This window comes from Podarcis tiliguerta (genome assembly GCF_965153285.1).
Source record: "Podarcis tiliguerta genome assembly, chromosome: 11".
NCBI classification, from domain to species: Eukaryota; Metazoa; Chordata; class Lepidosauria; order Squamata; family Lacertidae; genus Podarcis; species Podarcis tiliguerta.
The window spans coordinates 49,192,928-49,207,070 of record NC_139544.1 but is presented as its reverse complement, the minus strand read 5'-3'; the positions used below and the strand labels follow the sequence as shown (position 1 = coordinate 49,207,070).

General features: G+C 43.7%; 1 protein-coding gene across 2 annotated transcripts in view; it reads right to left on the bottom strand.

Annotated features, from left to right (window-relative positions):
- Positions 1-343: 343 nt before the first annotated feature.
- The window catches only part of ATP8B1 (ATPase phospholipid transporting 8B1), a 73,598-nt gene continuing 59,798 nt past the window's right edge, over positions 344-14,143 (bottom strand). Inside the window, exons 21-29 of one of the 2 annotated variants that reach the window (XR_014502779.1) lie at positions 13,527-13,659; positions 11,141-11,429; positions 8,977-9,200; positions 8,252-8,335; positions 6,401-6,646; positions 4,220-4,358; positions 2,832-2,962; positions 1,675-2,616; positions 344-1,199 (exon numbers count right to left, since the gene is read on the bottom strand). Coding sequence is in view for 1 of the 2 variants with exons in the window: in XM_083402690.1 (XP_083258816.1) it covers positions 2,386-2,616; positions 2,832-2,962; positions 4,220-4,358; positions 6,401-6,646; positions 8,252-8,335; positions 8,977-9,200; positions 11,141-11,429; positions 13,527-13,659 (1,477 nt within the window). In the remaining variant the exon portion in view is untranslated. Of the gene's footprint in view, positions 2,617-2,831; positions 2,963-4,219; positions 4,359-6,400; positions 6,647-8,251; positions 8,336-8,976; positions 9,201-11,140; positions 11,430-13,526; positions 13,660-14,143 lie in introns of both variants that reach the window. The other variant, XM_083402690.1, reaches the window with a different exon arrangement.

The following is a 14,143-nucleotide window of genomic DNA, read 5'->3' as shown; positions in this document are numbered from 1 at the left end:
CTGCTTCCCTTGGTGATTCCCCAGGTGGTTCCTCTCTTTGTCCAATCAGTGCATGACACTGACACTCTCTGGGGCTGTCTCTTCTACCTCTGCGCCTTACTGCAACTTCTACAATCTGACTGCCCAGACTCTTCCTCTTTTCCCTGCCTCCCAGAATCCCCTTCTCTTGGTTTGTCCTCCTGCCCCCTGCCTCCTTTGGACTTCTGCCTGTTCCTGACAGATGGGGAGAACCGTGTATGCCACTCTAGAGTTACTTGATGGAAAGGGGGAACATAAACATAGCAAATAAAGCAACAGCTGCACTCTCACGAAAGTCACTGAACACTATATGAATATACAAAAATGTATTTGAAGTATAGTTTAATAAAAATATTCCGGACCAGTGAAAACACTTCTTTCACTTCAGTCAAAAGCATTAAAAATTAAGGCCTGTTAAATATGTACATTATCTTTAAGCAAATAAAAATATTTACAATTTATGGTTTGGATACAAGTGTATGGCATACCTATCTCTACCAGCATGTTAAAATTAATATTGCACCCAGATTAGGAGCTTGAAACGTGTGGCTCGCCACCTCCTCATCTTTGGATGGAGAGAAATCAAGCTAGGAAACTAAAGTCAATCTTCTCCCACCTAATGAAAAGAAAAAGCTGTAAACGTTTGCACATTAAATAACAATAATAATGAAGAAATGTATGAATTCCATGCTCCTAAAGGATGATTTTAGACTGCATGGTTTGCAAAAAAAAAAAGTGGAACTATATAGTGAATATTTAACAAGACACATTGGTGTATGCTGAAATTTTTGAAATGTAAACCATTTATATGTCCCAATACAAAAACCCTCTGAAGATCTGTACACTAAAAATCTCATTTTTTTTACTATTAAAACATAGTGAAAAGGAATCATCCTTGATGTGATCAGTTCTCTTGTTCCAGTTTGTGCTTGGAACCATCACCCAGTGAACAAAAAACATTTTATTCAGTTTAGTCTGTTTCACCCAGGACTTGTAACATGGGTCTCACTTAAGCGTGCACATTATCCTGTGTGAAGAACCCATGCACACCTGGTTTTAGCAACATATACATGTGTAGTAAAATAGACAACGCATGCGCCTTTTAAGTACAATGGTGTCCACATGTTCTGCATCAGGTGTGGGGAACTACAATTCCCATCACACCCAGCAAAAATCAATGGCTAGGGATGATGGGAGTTGTAGTTCAGCAACATCCGGAGGGCCAAAAGTTCCTCACACCTGTTCTACATGGAAACAATTCCCGTAATGTGAGAATCGTTGACGTCTACCTTGCATAAAGGTTAAGCAGGTAGAAAATCAAGGAAGTATGCCAATAATACACCCTTCACTGGTTTGATATCTCTTTCCTTTTTTCGCAAAACAAGATACAAAGAACACAGAGACTTTTAAAAAGAGTAAAGGCAGTGGTATAAAACAATATACCAGAAAAGAGATTCAATTCACCAAGTCCTGCTGGTGAACAATAGATGGTGATTTCAGTAGAGTATCCCCCAAGAAAGCCCGATTGAGTGAATGTTGCAAACTAGCTATGCCTCCTGGACCAGACCTAGAACAGAGATAGGGAATTTGTACTTCCCAGATGCCACCGAACTACAACTCCCATCACCCCTGACTATTGGCCATTGTGTCTGTGGCTGATGGGAGTTGGAGTCTGAACAACATGCACACAGCCACAGACTCCCTATCCCCCATGCCAGATTAAGAGGCTAACCTGATTAAGATGCTTTGCATATACTGAACTTTCCCTACCCAAATCCCTGAAAATTATTAAAAGCATGCTGCCTTGGACCACAATACCCCATGGATCGGCGAATAATGGTTCCGAATGCTTGCAAAGTAAAACTGCACCTCTCTTGTCTTAAAAGAAAAAGAGGACATCTTTGGTTAGCTAAAAATAATAATCATAGCTGAGTTAGTGGAATGAAGTGGCAAACAGAACCATTTTGCTTCTCAGCTAAGTCCATCTTTGGTGTTGAGGCACGAAACATCAGTTGAAACTGTATTTTCATGATTGCATTTTAAAAAAAGAAACATGAAGTTCTAAGTATCATTTTAAAAGAACAACCGTTGCAATTGTTGGTCTTTAAGCCCATAGATTTATATCCTTCAATTTCACATGAAACAAAATATACAAGGATCAAGATCTGAAAACACTGCTCAGTTCTTCAGTTCAGTTATCTCAAACGAAGTAGCTTGAGGAGGAAATCAGGCTGTCTTCATAATCTTGAATTTTTTTCCCCAAAAAAGAAAAAAGAATCCTGAGTTTTTCATTAAAAAATAAAAACTTTGTGCAATTGTTTTTCAAAGGGTGGGGGGGATCCACTTCCTGTAGGACACAGAAAATCATCAGCTGGCTTCTTCAGCTTGCCTGACTTCTGCTAAATTGTTGCCAAGGACTGCGGTTAATGAAGCTCTCTTTTTACGAATGATCCGCCCGGAAGCTATGAGGTCAGCGTAACCCCGCTGGTGGGAGAAGGCATAAGCAGAACGGCGGCCCGAGATCCCGCGGCGGAAGACGCTTTGCCTCCGCTTCCACTTTTCCTCTTCGGCCTTGAACTTCTTGCGATTCTTCTGGACCTTTTAAAGGAGAAAGTTGCACGAAAGGTTAACGACAAGGCAAGGAAGCAGACTCGCTTGCTACGGACAGAAGGTTAAGTGAAGTCCTGTGGACTTCTGGAAGATGCTGGGAACCCTAAGATGCTAATTTGCATTGAGACGGACCAGTGGGCTCGTTGAGCTCATCACTGCTCGCCCTGTTTTAGGTTAACGCCCTCTACATTTCTCATACGTACCTTCTCGCTTTCCGAAGGCCAAATGGTCATGCTCAAGAAACGGAGAGCGACCACCGGCAGCAAGCAAAGTGCAACGGATAGGATTATTGTCAACCAGAGATATGGCTGCCGGAGAGCGTTTGGAGCAGTCCCTGTAGGAGGAAAAAGAGAGGAAAGAATAATGTACACATAGCTATGGCTGTGGTGCTCCCCTTCATGCTAATAGTATCACACAGAAAGCAAACATGCTTGCAATGTTATTACCGTAAGAATTACTGGCTTTTTTTTTTTTTAAAGGCTTTGGTGATGGGTTTATGTTTTGAGAAGTAACTTCCAGAGCATTTCTCACATGGCCTCTTGGGGCCCAAATACTATGGCTCTTTGCTGCAACCCTCCAGATGCATTGGACTACAAATTCCATAGGCTCCAGGCAGCACAGGGCTGATGGGAATTTTAGCCCAAAGCATCAGGAGGGCACCAGGTTCGTGAAGGCTGAAGTGGTGTGTGTGTGTGTGTGTGTGTGTGTGTGTGTGTAATAAATGAAGCTGCCTTGCATCAAGCAAAACCATTGGTCTACCTCAAGATTTCCCCAACTTAGGGCTTGAACTGTTTTTTTGGACTACAACTCCCATGATCCTTAGCTAGCAGGACCAGTGGTCAGGGATGATGGGAATTGTAGTCCAAAAGCAGCTGGAGACCCAAATTGGTCTACCTTGTCCAACATTATCTAGTCTGACTTGCAGCAGCACTTCTAAGTCTCCAGCAGGTGTACCTACCAACCCTGCTATTTGAGATCCTTTGAGATACCAGAGATTTAACCTGGGGTCTTCTGCAATGTGTGCCCTTCTACAGAGCTCTGCGGTCCCCAGCGCCTGCTCCATCTCTAAAGCCACTTTGACGATGACTGCTTTTGTGGAAAGATGGCAACGGAAAAGGCAGGGAGGGAGGGGGTTATTGGTTTGTTTTTGTTCTTGCTTTTATTCTGTATTTTGTGTTTTTTATCTTCTACTTTTATGTTGTGAACCGCCCTGTGATCTACAGGTTAAGGGCAGAATACAAATTTAAATAAAAATAAGATGGTGATGTTTTTATGATGATTTATATGAATGCAAACAATAAATCAGATTAGAAACCAGATACAGATACAGAAATTTGATGTCCCAATGCGAACTCAAATTTGAAGATTAGTGGTTATTAGCAACAGCCCCATTAAAAATTGCTAGTGTACATTGGGTTTGGTTCCCAACCAACCATTTCCTATGGCCTCAAATATACCTGTGATACGTTGTCAATTTTCTGAACTGATCATGGAGGGCACACCAGGATAGTGAAGGCTCTTTGGGGTGCATCACATGGCATTTGTAGTTACTAATGTGGCTGCAGCTATGGTGACTTAGTTAAGTACTGACCTGTAAACTGAAAAGCAGCAGGAAAAAGGACATGGATCCCAGCACTGTGTAGATCAAACATAATTCCGAAGTAAAGTGCAATACTCCCAAATATTGAGAAAGCATTCACAAACGTCCAGTAAGATGTATCCAGCCCCATCTAGAAGCAAACAGACAGACATGTGGAAGTTAGAAAGAGAGAAGATCACAGTGCAGGTGGGAGGTGTCAATAGATTCTGCAAAACCTTGAAGAAAGTTCTCCAGAAGAAGAAGAGTTTGGATTTGATATCCCGCCTTTCACTCCCTTTAAGGAGTCTCATAGCGGCTAACATTCTCCTTTCCCTTCCTCCCCCACAACAAACACTCTGTCAAGTGAGTGGGGCTGAGAGACTTCAGAGAAGTGTGACTGGCCCAAGGTCACCCAGCAGCTGCATGTGGAGGAGCGGAGACGCGAACCCGGTTCCCCAGATTACAAGACTACCACTCTCAACCACTACACCACACTGGCTCTCAATGGGTAAGATGAACACAAGGGAGGGGAGGACAAAGGAGACCGGCACCTCCATTTGCTACTTTCTCCCAGCTATGCCCGAGCTGTTCTTCAGCTTGACTTTCTGAGGAATCGCATGCTCAAGTGGACAGAGCAGGGAGCCATCCCTCAGCCCTCCTGGTCTACTGCAAGAGCAATTTATTTCTCTCTCTCTCTCTCTCTCTCTCTCTCTCTCATTTCCTTTCCTTCATACCGTTTCCCACAGCCAACATTTCGCCTCTCCTGCTTTAAATATTTCTGGGTTTGCTTCAAAGAGAAGCAGGAGTTGCTTGTGCTCAGAAGACAGCACGAAAGAGTTATCATGAAACTCCCTGCTTACAAAAATCCGGCTATCGTCCATGCATTGTTTGCACATAGGAGTATCAGCTAAAAAGCTCCTCATTCCTGTAGCCTTTGGAACACCATGGAATCGGCTTTGACCTGCATAACTTGCTTACATTGTGGGTTGTGGTTTTACTTTGGGTTTTTATGATTGCTGTAAAAGCTGTGTCCTGGTCTCTCACGAGAGGAAGGGCAGGATTGTAAGAAAAATAAGGAACAACTGCAAAAAGCCCAAATCACTCGGCACATTTGCACTCTTGCCAGATGCTACTTCTGGTGATAGGGGCCACACAGGTTTCCTGCAGGTTTCCTGCTCCTCTTGCAAGAGTTCCAGTGGTTAAGATGCACAGATGGGAGGGTTAGATGAAGGGCAGAGTTGCTACAAGACAGAGCCGTAGCAACACTCTGGGCTCCATCTGCACCAGTGGCGTAGCGTGGGTTGTCAGCACCCGGGGCAAGGCAAGTAATTTGCGCCCCCTAACCCGTGGATTTGCGCCCCCTAACCCTAACCCCCAGATGTTGCGCCCGGTGCGGCCGGCCCCCCCTGCACCCCCCACGCTACGCCACTGATCTGCACCATACATTTAAAGCAGCATCATGCCACCTGAAAGAGTCATGGGCTTCTCTCAAAGAACTGTAGTTTATTGAGGCTGCTGAGAGTTGTCAGATTCCTAATCCCCTCACAGCGCTACAGTTCCCAGAGTAACAACTATGAAGAGGGATTGATTCTTAAACCACTCTGGGATTTGTAGCTCTGTGAAGGGAATAGAGTTCTCCTAACACAGGTATGTCCAAAGTCTGTATCGGGGGCTTAATCCGGCCCACCGGTCAGTTTAATCTGGCCCCTGTGGCAGTTTATTTACTGGGGTAAAATCCTAATAAAAAAAGCTCAACAACTTTGATTGGCCGGTTGGCCCTTTGGTCAGCCTTCACGGCCCTTCATTTCATCAAATCTGGCCCTCTTTGAAAGAAGTTTGGACACCACTGTCCTAACAGCTCTCAACAAGCTACAGTTCCCACGATTCTTGGTGGGGGGGGGGGGATAAGCCAGGACAGTTTAAAGTGGTATAATACTGCTTTAAATGTATAGTGCAGACAGGGTCTCTCTCTCTCAGCCCTCCTCACACCCAGTCTCATATTGCATAAAACTTTTCCAGGTGTGCAGGACTGAGAAATGGTCGTTCAGTTTCTCAATCTCCCACCCGCACACACAATGTCTGGCCATAAATCTCTGTGTTCACAGCATCAGAGAGAGTTTGACTACCAAACTGCCCATTTCACTGATGTGTTTTGTGTACATCAGAGGAGCTATATGAGATTCATCTACTTGCCTGAAAGTTGACTGCGATTATGAGAGAGGACGCCGCTGTGACAGCAAAGGACTGGTAATCTGAGGGTGCTTCTCCATCTTGCCCCATGGTTTGTAGGTAAGCACCGTACGGTATGAAGAAAATAACCAGTGATGATAGAGCACCGTGCAGGAGGCTTTCAAAGAACTTCCTGTAGTTGAAAAGCAAATCTCTCTGTCCCGATACGTACAAGGCAGGAAAACGTATGCTCAGCTTGTCACTCACGTCCTTAAAGAAATCATTGCAATTTTATTACTACAGCAATTTTTTTTTATCTTGAAAGGTTAACTATAAAATATGCACACACACCCCACAACTACTCTGTAATATTAATCAGAAACATTCAATTCCAAAACAGAAAGGCAGCCATATCTCAATCACAGAAACAGTGAGAAAAATTGGTCCCCAGTAAAAAATGGCCCAGTTTGCATGTAACACTATGAACATGTGAGCATGTGAGCTCCCAGAGAGGCAATTGTGGCCTCTTTGCTTCTCCTCTGGTCCTGCTGCACTGCACATAAGCAAAACCATGATTTGGCTTAGTGTTTCATCTCACCCGATGCTCACGATTTGTCTCCTCTGGACAAACCACAAACTGAAACCCAAGAACAAGCCTTCATTTACAGCTTTGGCTTGTCTGGAACACAACAAGCCACCACCCCTGGTTCAGATGACACACTAAACCATGGGTAGGCAAACTAAGGCCCGGGGGCCAGATCAGGCCCAAACGCCTTCTAAATCTGGCCTGCGGATGGTCCGGGAATCAGCGTGTTTTTACATGAGTAGAATGTGTCCTTTTATTTAAAATGCATCTCTGGGTTATTTGTGGGGCTTGGGGATTCATTCATTCCCCCTCCCCCCCCCAAAAAAAAAATATAGTCCGCCCCCCCCCCCCACAAGATCTGAGGGACAGTGGACCGGCCCCCTGCTGAAAAAGTTTGCTGACCCAATCATAAACCCAATCGCAACAGCAGCAAGATTGGAGGAGGAAGAGCAAAGCAGCCACAATCTTATCTCCAAGAACCCACTAAGCAAACTGGGTCAATATTTGCAGGTATTTCAATATGAATAAGGACTTGCGTTTCTGCTTTGACCAGTGGAAGGTTACACCCTTATTTCCATACTGCTCAACAAAAGCTCTCCATATACCTGCACTATGGTACCAGAAAATGCCCAGGTCTTCCCTTATGCTGCTTATGCAAACACTTCCTCACTGTGGACATCCACACCAATGCACAGATGTCTAGAAGGTGGGCCCAGTGGCATGCTCAGCACTAAGGGGGATGTCAGCAGTATGGTTCTGCTTCTGCAGCCTTCTCAGCATGTAATATATGATGGGAGCTCCAAGGTTGCTCAAAAGCAACCTGGTGCTTAACGTAAGACACTAAGACTTTACAGGCACAGGGCTTTTATATAGCTCCCTGATAAGTCTTGAAACACAGGCATTTTTGTAGGGCTTTGCCTCACCCCCAGAGGCACGCTCCATTGTCTCTCAAGACTGATGAATGCCAGCAACAACCTCATTCAAAGAGGAAGAGGAATCTGGAGGCTGGTTATACAAGAGTCCATTCACTGAACACCCAACCTCACCTAGAGTCACATGGGTTTTTCCCATGATAGAATCGGCAGGTCTGAAGGTGTGGCCGTGATGTGGGAGGTAGCTACAGGATTTGTGCTCCTAGTTCTACAGTATACCAATAGAGCCAACCACGGGTAAGTGGTTTTGAGCAGGATGGAGGTCACTAACACAGAGGATTCAGGTCAGCTGTTTCCATGGCATCCCAAAGTCTGAACTGCTTTTAAAAGAAATAAATTCTGACTTTGTTGGCATACCTGGTCAAGCAACCCAACGAGGAGAACTGGCAGGCTGGAATATAATACATTGTAGAGAGTGATAAACCAATCTTCATAAGCTGTCTGCAATAAACAATATAATAATAATTTGGTTACATCATTTTTCTATCTCCCATGTAAAGAGAGAGAGAGAGAGAGTCAGTCAAGAGATTGTAACTAGAATTGAAAGAACAGGCATCCACAAACAGAATTAACTGCAAATCTTATTTTTCTCTTGCAGTTCTCAGTTGTTGAAAAGTTACACAGTTCCAATTGTAGGCTCTCTTCATCACACAATAAATTAGTTACAGGTAGGTAGCCGTGTTGATCTGCCGTAGTCGAAACAAAATAAAAAAAATCCTTCCAGTAGCTCCTTAGAGACCAGCTAAGTTTGTTATTGGTATGAGCTTTCGTGTGCATGCACACTTCTTCAGATACACACGAAGTATCTGAAGAAGTGTGCATGCACACGAAAGCTCATACCAATAACAAACTTAGTTGGTCTCTAAGGTGCTACTGGAAGGCATTTTTTTTATTTTGTTTTGACAATAAATTAGGTCACCAGGAACTGTTTTGACTGGAACAGCACTTAAATCTTCAGCACAATTCTAGAAAATTCACTTTGGAGTAAAACTTCATGAATATTATTTGGTACTGATGTTCCTGCTTCTTAGACTATGAGCTAACTTGGACATTTACATGCCCCCGCCCCTTCTCTCTCTTACCTGGGCAGAATAGCCATTGAAGAAGGAGTACCAAAAGTGGACTAACGTAAATGCAAAGTTTTTGTAGAAGAAGTACCGAAGGAACTTGCACATCCTTATGTACGACCATCGGCCGTGAACAAGCAACAACCTCTGGAGGAATCTGAACTGGCCAAAAGAGTAGTCGCTGGACATGACTGCTTGCATCCCTTCTTGTCCACTTATGCCAACACCAATATGGGCCGCTAGAACGACAACAATGAAAACACACAGTTGAGAGTTCCTTCCACGAAAAGCAGTCACCAAGGGAGGGAGTTGAGGGCCAGGTTTGCACATAATGCTAGCCAATGATTAACATTAACCAAGCTTTATCAACTAACAACAAACCACGGGTTTAAGAGTGTGGCTTGTTCGTGGTGAATAAACCTTTGTTAACCCCCGGGTCTGGATGATCCAGTTAACTATTTACCTTAGGATTATATGTAAACCTGGTCTAAGCGTCATAGAGGCTTCACATTTTAATAAATCAATCATATCTGTATTTTCACCTGCTGTGTACAAAGATTAAAAACAAACATTTTCACTGCATGTGAGGCTAGGCCGTCCATTATTTCCTGCTTTCCCAACATTAAATTCTGACATGAGTGTACAGTGGTACCTCAGGTTAAGTACTTAATTTGTTCCAGAGGTCTGTTCTTAACCTGAAACTGTTCTTAACCTGAAGCACCACTTTAGCTAATGGGGCCTCCTGCTACTGCCATGGCGCCAGAGCGCGATTTCTGTTCTCATCCTGAAGCAAAGTTCTTAACCCGAGGTACTATTTCTGGGTTAGCGGAGTCTGTAACCTGAAGCGTATGTAACCTGAAGCATATGTAACCCAAGGTACCACTGTACTGTGTCATCTAAAAAGTTCAGAATTCTCAAAAATAGTAGAAAGGAAAAAGTAGGCCCAGAAAATAAGGAATGTGGGTGGCAAACTGGGTCAAGAAAAAGAATTTGCAGCATTAAAATATTACTAAAAAGGTAAAGGTACCCCTGCCCGTACGGGCCAGTCTTGACAGACTCTAGGGTTGTGCTCCCATCTCACTTAAGAGGCCGAGGGCCAGCGCTGTCCGGAGACACTTCCGGGTCACATGGCCAGCGTGACGAAGCTGCATCTGGCGAGCCAGCGCAGCACATGGAAACACCGTTTACCTTCCCGCTAGTAAGCGGTCCCTATTTATCTACTTGCACCCGAGGGTGCTTTTGTTGGGAGCAGTAATGAGGTAAACTGCTATGCCTCGGCTCTAAAGGGGAGGGATTTCCTGGGACGTCTGCCAGGAAATGACGTGAGCAGACTGGAATGTTCTTTGTGTGCTGTGAAAGCGAAAGTGTCAGTGTGTCAGCAGCTCGCTCGGTGAGAGGAGCTGGCAGAGATGGAACTATCCTCTGATGGATTTTTGCCAATGTTATCGGAGCAATAAAAGACTTTAAGGAAAGAATCTGCCTTCGTTTAATTTAAGCCTTTATCACACGTATGCTGCGCTTATTCTGCTAAGGTGTTTTACTGCTGTAGGAGTGAAGCAGAGTTCACGCAACGGAAGCGTGCTGGACTGAGTAGCCAATAAATCAATCAGGGAAGATTTATTGGCAGCACCGGACTAATTATCCTAACAGCTTTCGAACTGCTAGGTTGGCAGGCGCTGGGACCAAGCAACGGGAGCGCACCCCGCCGCAGGGATTTGAACCGCCGACCTTTCGATCGGCAAGCCTTAGGCGCTGAGGTTTTACCCACAGCGCTACCCGCGTCCCCAAAACATTACTACCGCAAGAATAAAAGATGGGACATACCATTGCCCAAAAGCACTTGGGTGCATTCCTCCCCCCCCCCCCAGCAATTTAAATTGAAAAACAATGGAGGTGAGGGTAGCCTTCCTGTTTTCTGTCTTAACTGTACCAGTGCAGCCCTGTTCCATATGTTTACTGTGGCCTTTCCAGGCTACTAATGACAGGCATCTGTCAAAAACTATTAAAGTTACATTTTGTACAGACTGTTAATACCGCTGGTATTCTTTTATTGTTGTTACTGGATTTTTTATTGGATTTTATTGTAACCCACCTTGGTTGTTTTCACAACAGGAGACATATAAACATTTAAATAAACAAATGTGTTTTGGCAAAAAATAATAATGCGTGCACCACTTACTTTTTATCATATTTACGTCGTTGGCACCATCCCCGATGGCCAAGGTTATGGCTTTCTTGTACTTCTTCACCAGGTCAACCACCATGGCTTTCTGCTTGGGCGTCACCCTGCAGCAAATCACTGCGCTGCACTCGCAAGCTAAGTCCACAAAGTTCTGCTGCTGCTGCTCCTTGACCAGCTCGGCTCTCCTTTTGCTCTCCATCTGCTTTTGCTTTTCTTCTGCTGTCCTTGGAAACTTCAGCTTCAAGAGTTTCTTCTTCTTCTTTTTCTTCTCCAGGAGAATTTCATTCTGTAAGAAATAATTGTTCTCGGTAAACTTCCAGTTGCTATAAAAAATTAGGAGTGTGCACAGGCTCTCTGTAGGGGCTGAATAAAGAGGCAAATACGACTGGACCTAATGGTCAGGGGTCCCTTTACCTTTACCTTTACCACCGTGCAAGTCAGATCAGGTCTACGAGTAAGACACAGACCCCTCTGCATTCCTGCTTTGCTGTGCCAATACAGCTCTACACTTTCCTATATACAGTGGTACCTCGGGTTACATATACTTCAGATTACAGACGCTTCAGGTTACAGACTCCGCTAACCCCGAAATAGTACCTTAGGTTAAGAACTTTGCTTCAGGATGAAAACAGAAATTGTGCTCCGGCAGCGCAGCGGCAGCAGGAGGCCCCATTAGCTAAAGTGGTGCTTCAGGTTAAGGACAGTTTCAGGTTAAGAACGGACCTCCAGAACAAATTAAGTACTTAACATGAGGTATCACTGTAATACCTTTATGTCTGACTAGGTCTATGCACTTTGCAAGAAGAAGAAGAAGAAGAGTTTGGATTTGATATCCCGCCTTTCACTCCCCTTCAGGAGTCTCAAAGCGGCTAACAATCTCCTTTCCCTTCCTCCCCCACAACAAACACTCTGTGAGGTGAGTGGGGCTGAGAGACTTCAGAGAAGTGTGACTGGCCCAAGGTCACCCAGCAGCTGCAAGTGGAGGAGCGGAGACGTGAACCCGGTTCCCCAGATTACGTGACTACCACTCTTAACCACTACACCACACTGGCTCTCAGTGAGGCTGTAATAAATGTTACCTATAGAGCACTGAAGAGTTCTGGATTGTTCTTTTTGTTAGAACACAGCAGAGGAGTTTGGTGTTGTTGTTGTTTTAAAAAGAAAGGTTAAAAGCATCATTTAACTTTTTAAAATTAAATTTAAAAAAATAAAATTTAATTTTTAAAAAATAAAAATTCTGCACTTCTCTTCTTTAGCAACTGCTTCCCCCCTCCCGAACTTCAGAAATCCACATGTAGAATTCTAGACAGCCTCATACTGTAAGGCTTGTCATAGACCTGTAAAGTCTTTCCTGTAAAGGCTGATTGGGAAGGCTGAAAATGTTTTTTTTTTAATGTCACAGCAAGAATATATACTTTGCCATCTCTTAATTATTTTGAGCTTAGAAATCAACCAACTCACATTTCCCCCCCCCCTCATTCCTTTTACTTCCTCCACAAAAAGTCCCTAGACCTATTTGACTGCAATTTGGGAGGCTTGGAGAGCTTTGAAGTGGTCTGATAAATTTCATCCACTGTGGTTGAAAGATTATTGCAAAGTAATTCAGAAGTCTAAATACAGGCAGCAAATGCACAGAGCAACTCAAAATCTGATCAGAATTTGAAAACACCACAAGGGATAGAAAGTGAATCTGGGGTCCTGTGTACACCAACCGCTATAAAAATGGCATGTTGAGGTTTTCCCCCTTTTGTTTGCAATGACTTGACACATCTAAAGTCATACATCATCAGTAAAATTGCCTTCAGGTTGCTTATGGAGTATTTGGCTTAGTAGCCACGTTGGTTCTGTACTGCAAGATGTGTCTGAAAGGGGCTATAAACATCTCTGCGGATCAGTTGCAAAGACCTTCTGCAATGCCATTCACCATCAGATATATCTTCTAATAGTACACAATCATTAACAACCTTATTCAGTAAAATATCCTTATGGAAAATGCTGCCTGCTGTCAGTGGTATGTGTGTTTGTCCCAAAGGATGATTGATCTGATCCTGTACACCTGTTACACTTATTCAAATGGCCAAATATCTCACTGAGCTGGGTAAACAAGCTAGATAAACAGAAAGCAAATATTCCAACTCCATGACTCCACAGGAAGCATGAAAGGCAAAAAGCTTTGACCCATTAAAAAAGGAGTAACTTTATGAATATTCTCCAATTTCCTGAATATGAAGACAGTTTTAGTTCCATATGGGTGTTGGTGGCTTTGCAAGACCATGTGTTTATCTGCCTTGATTTGCTAAATTCTTAGCATTTTATTTTCCGCTGTTTGGGTATGGAAAACTCTCACATCAAAGTAATCAGTGCACCTCTAATGCATACTTACCAGCCATGAGCCAGTGATAATTAGGGCACGGTTTCTACCCGACTCAAAAAAGGGATCGTTGCTTCTTTGGGATGAATTCGTGTTTGATCCGACTACGTTCCTCTGGTTTTCCAACCTTGTCTGCAGAAGAGCACTAAATAGGTGTAGAGGCAAAAGCAAAATCTCACAAAATCTTACCACGATGGGTGTAACAATTCAAGATGTCCAAGAAAATGCCACTAGGATTTAGCAGGAAAGGCCACTTTGCAATTGAAGGTGTATGAAACCTACAGAATATTTCAAGTTGGTTTTAGTGGCATTTGATCTAAAGTCTTCTAGAACCTCAGCATATTACACTGACTGCAAGGCTTCTGAAACCTCTTAGTCTTGATTGTGAAATTCCTTAATCTTACCCTAACAAGAAATCCTAGGTATTTCACCAGGAACTAAACCCCTGTAGCAAAGGTGAGTCTACAAACCGGAGTCATTCTTTTTCTGGTAAAAGCTGATTCTAAGCAGAGAAGCTACAGGTAGGGGGGGGTTAACCCTCCCATCCACAGACTTCTCTCCACCTGTAATTCACCAAATGTTTTCCCTATAACTGGGGTTCCCATGTATGTGTCACATTGAGTGGGAGG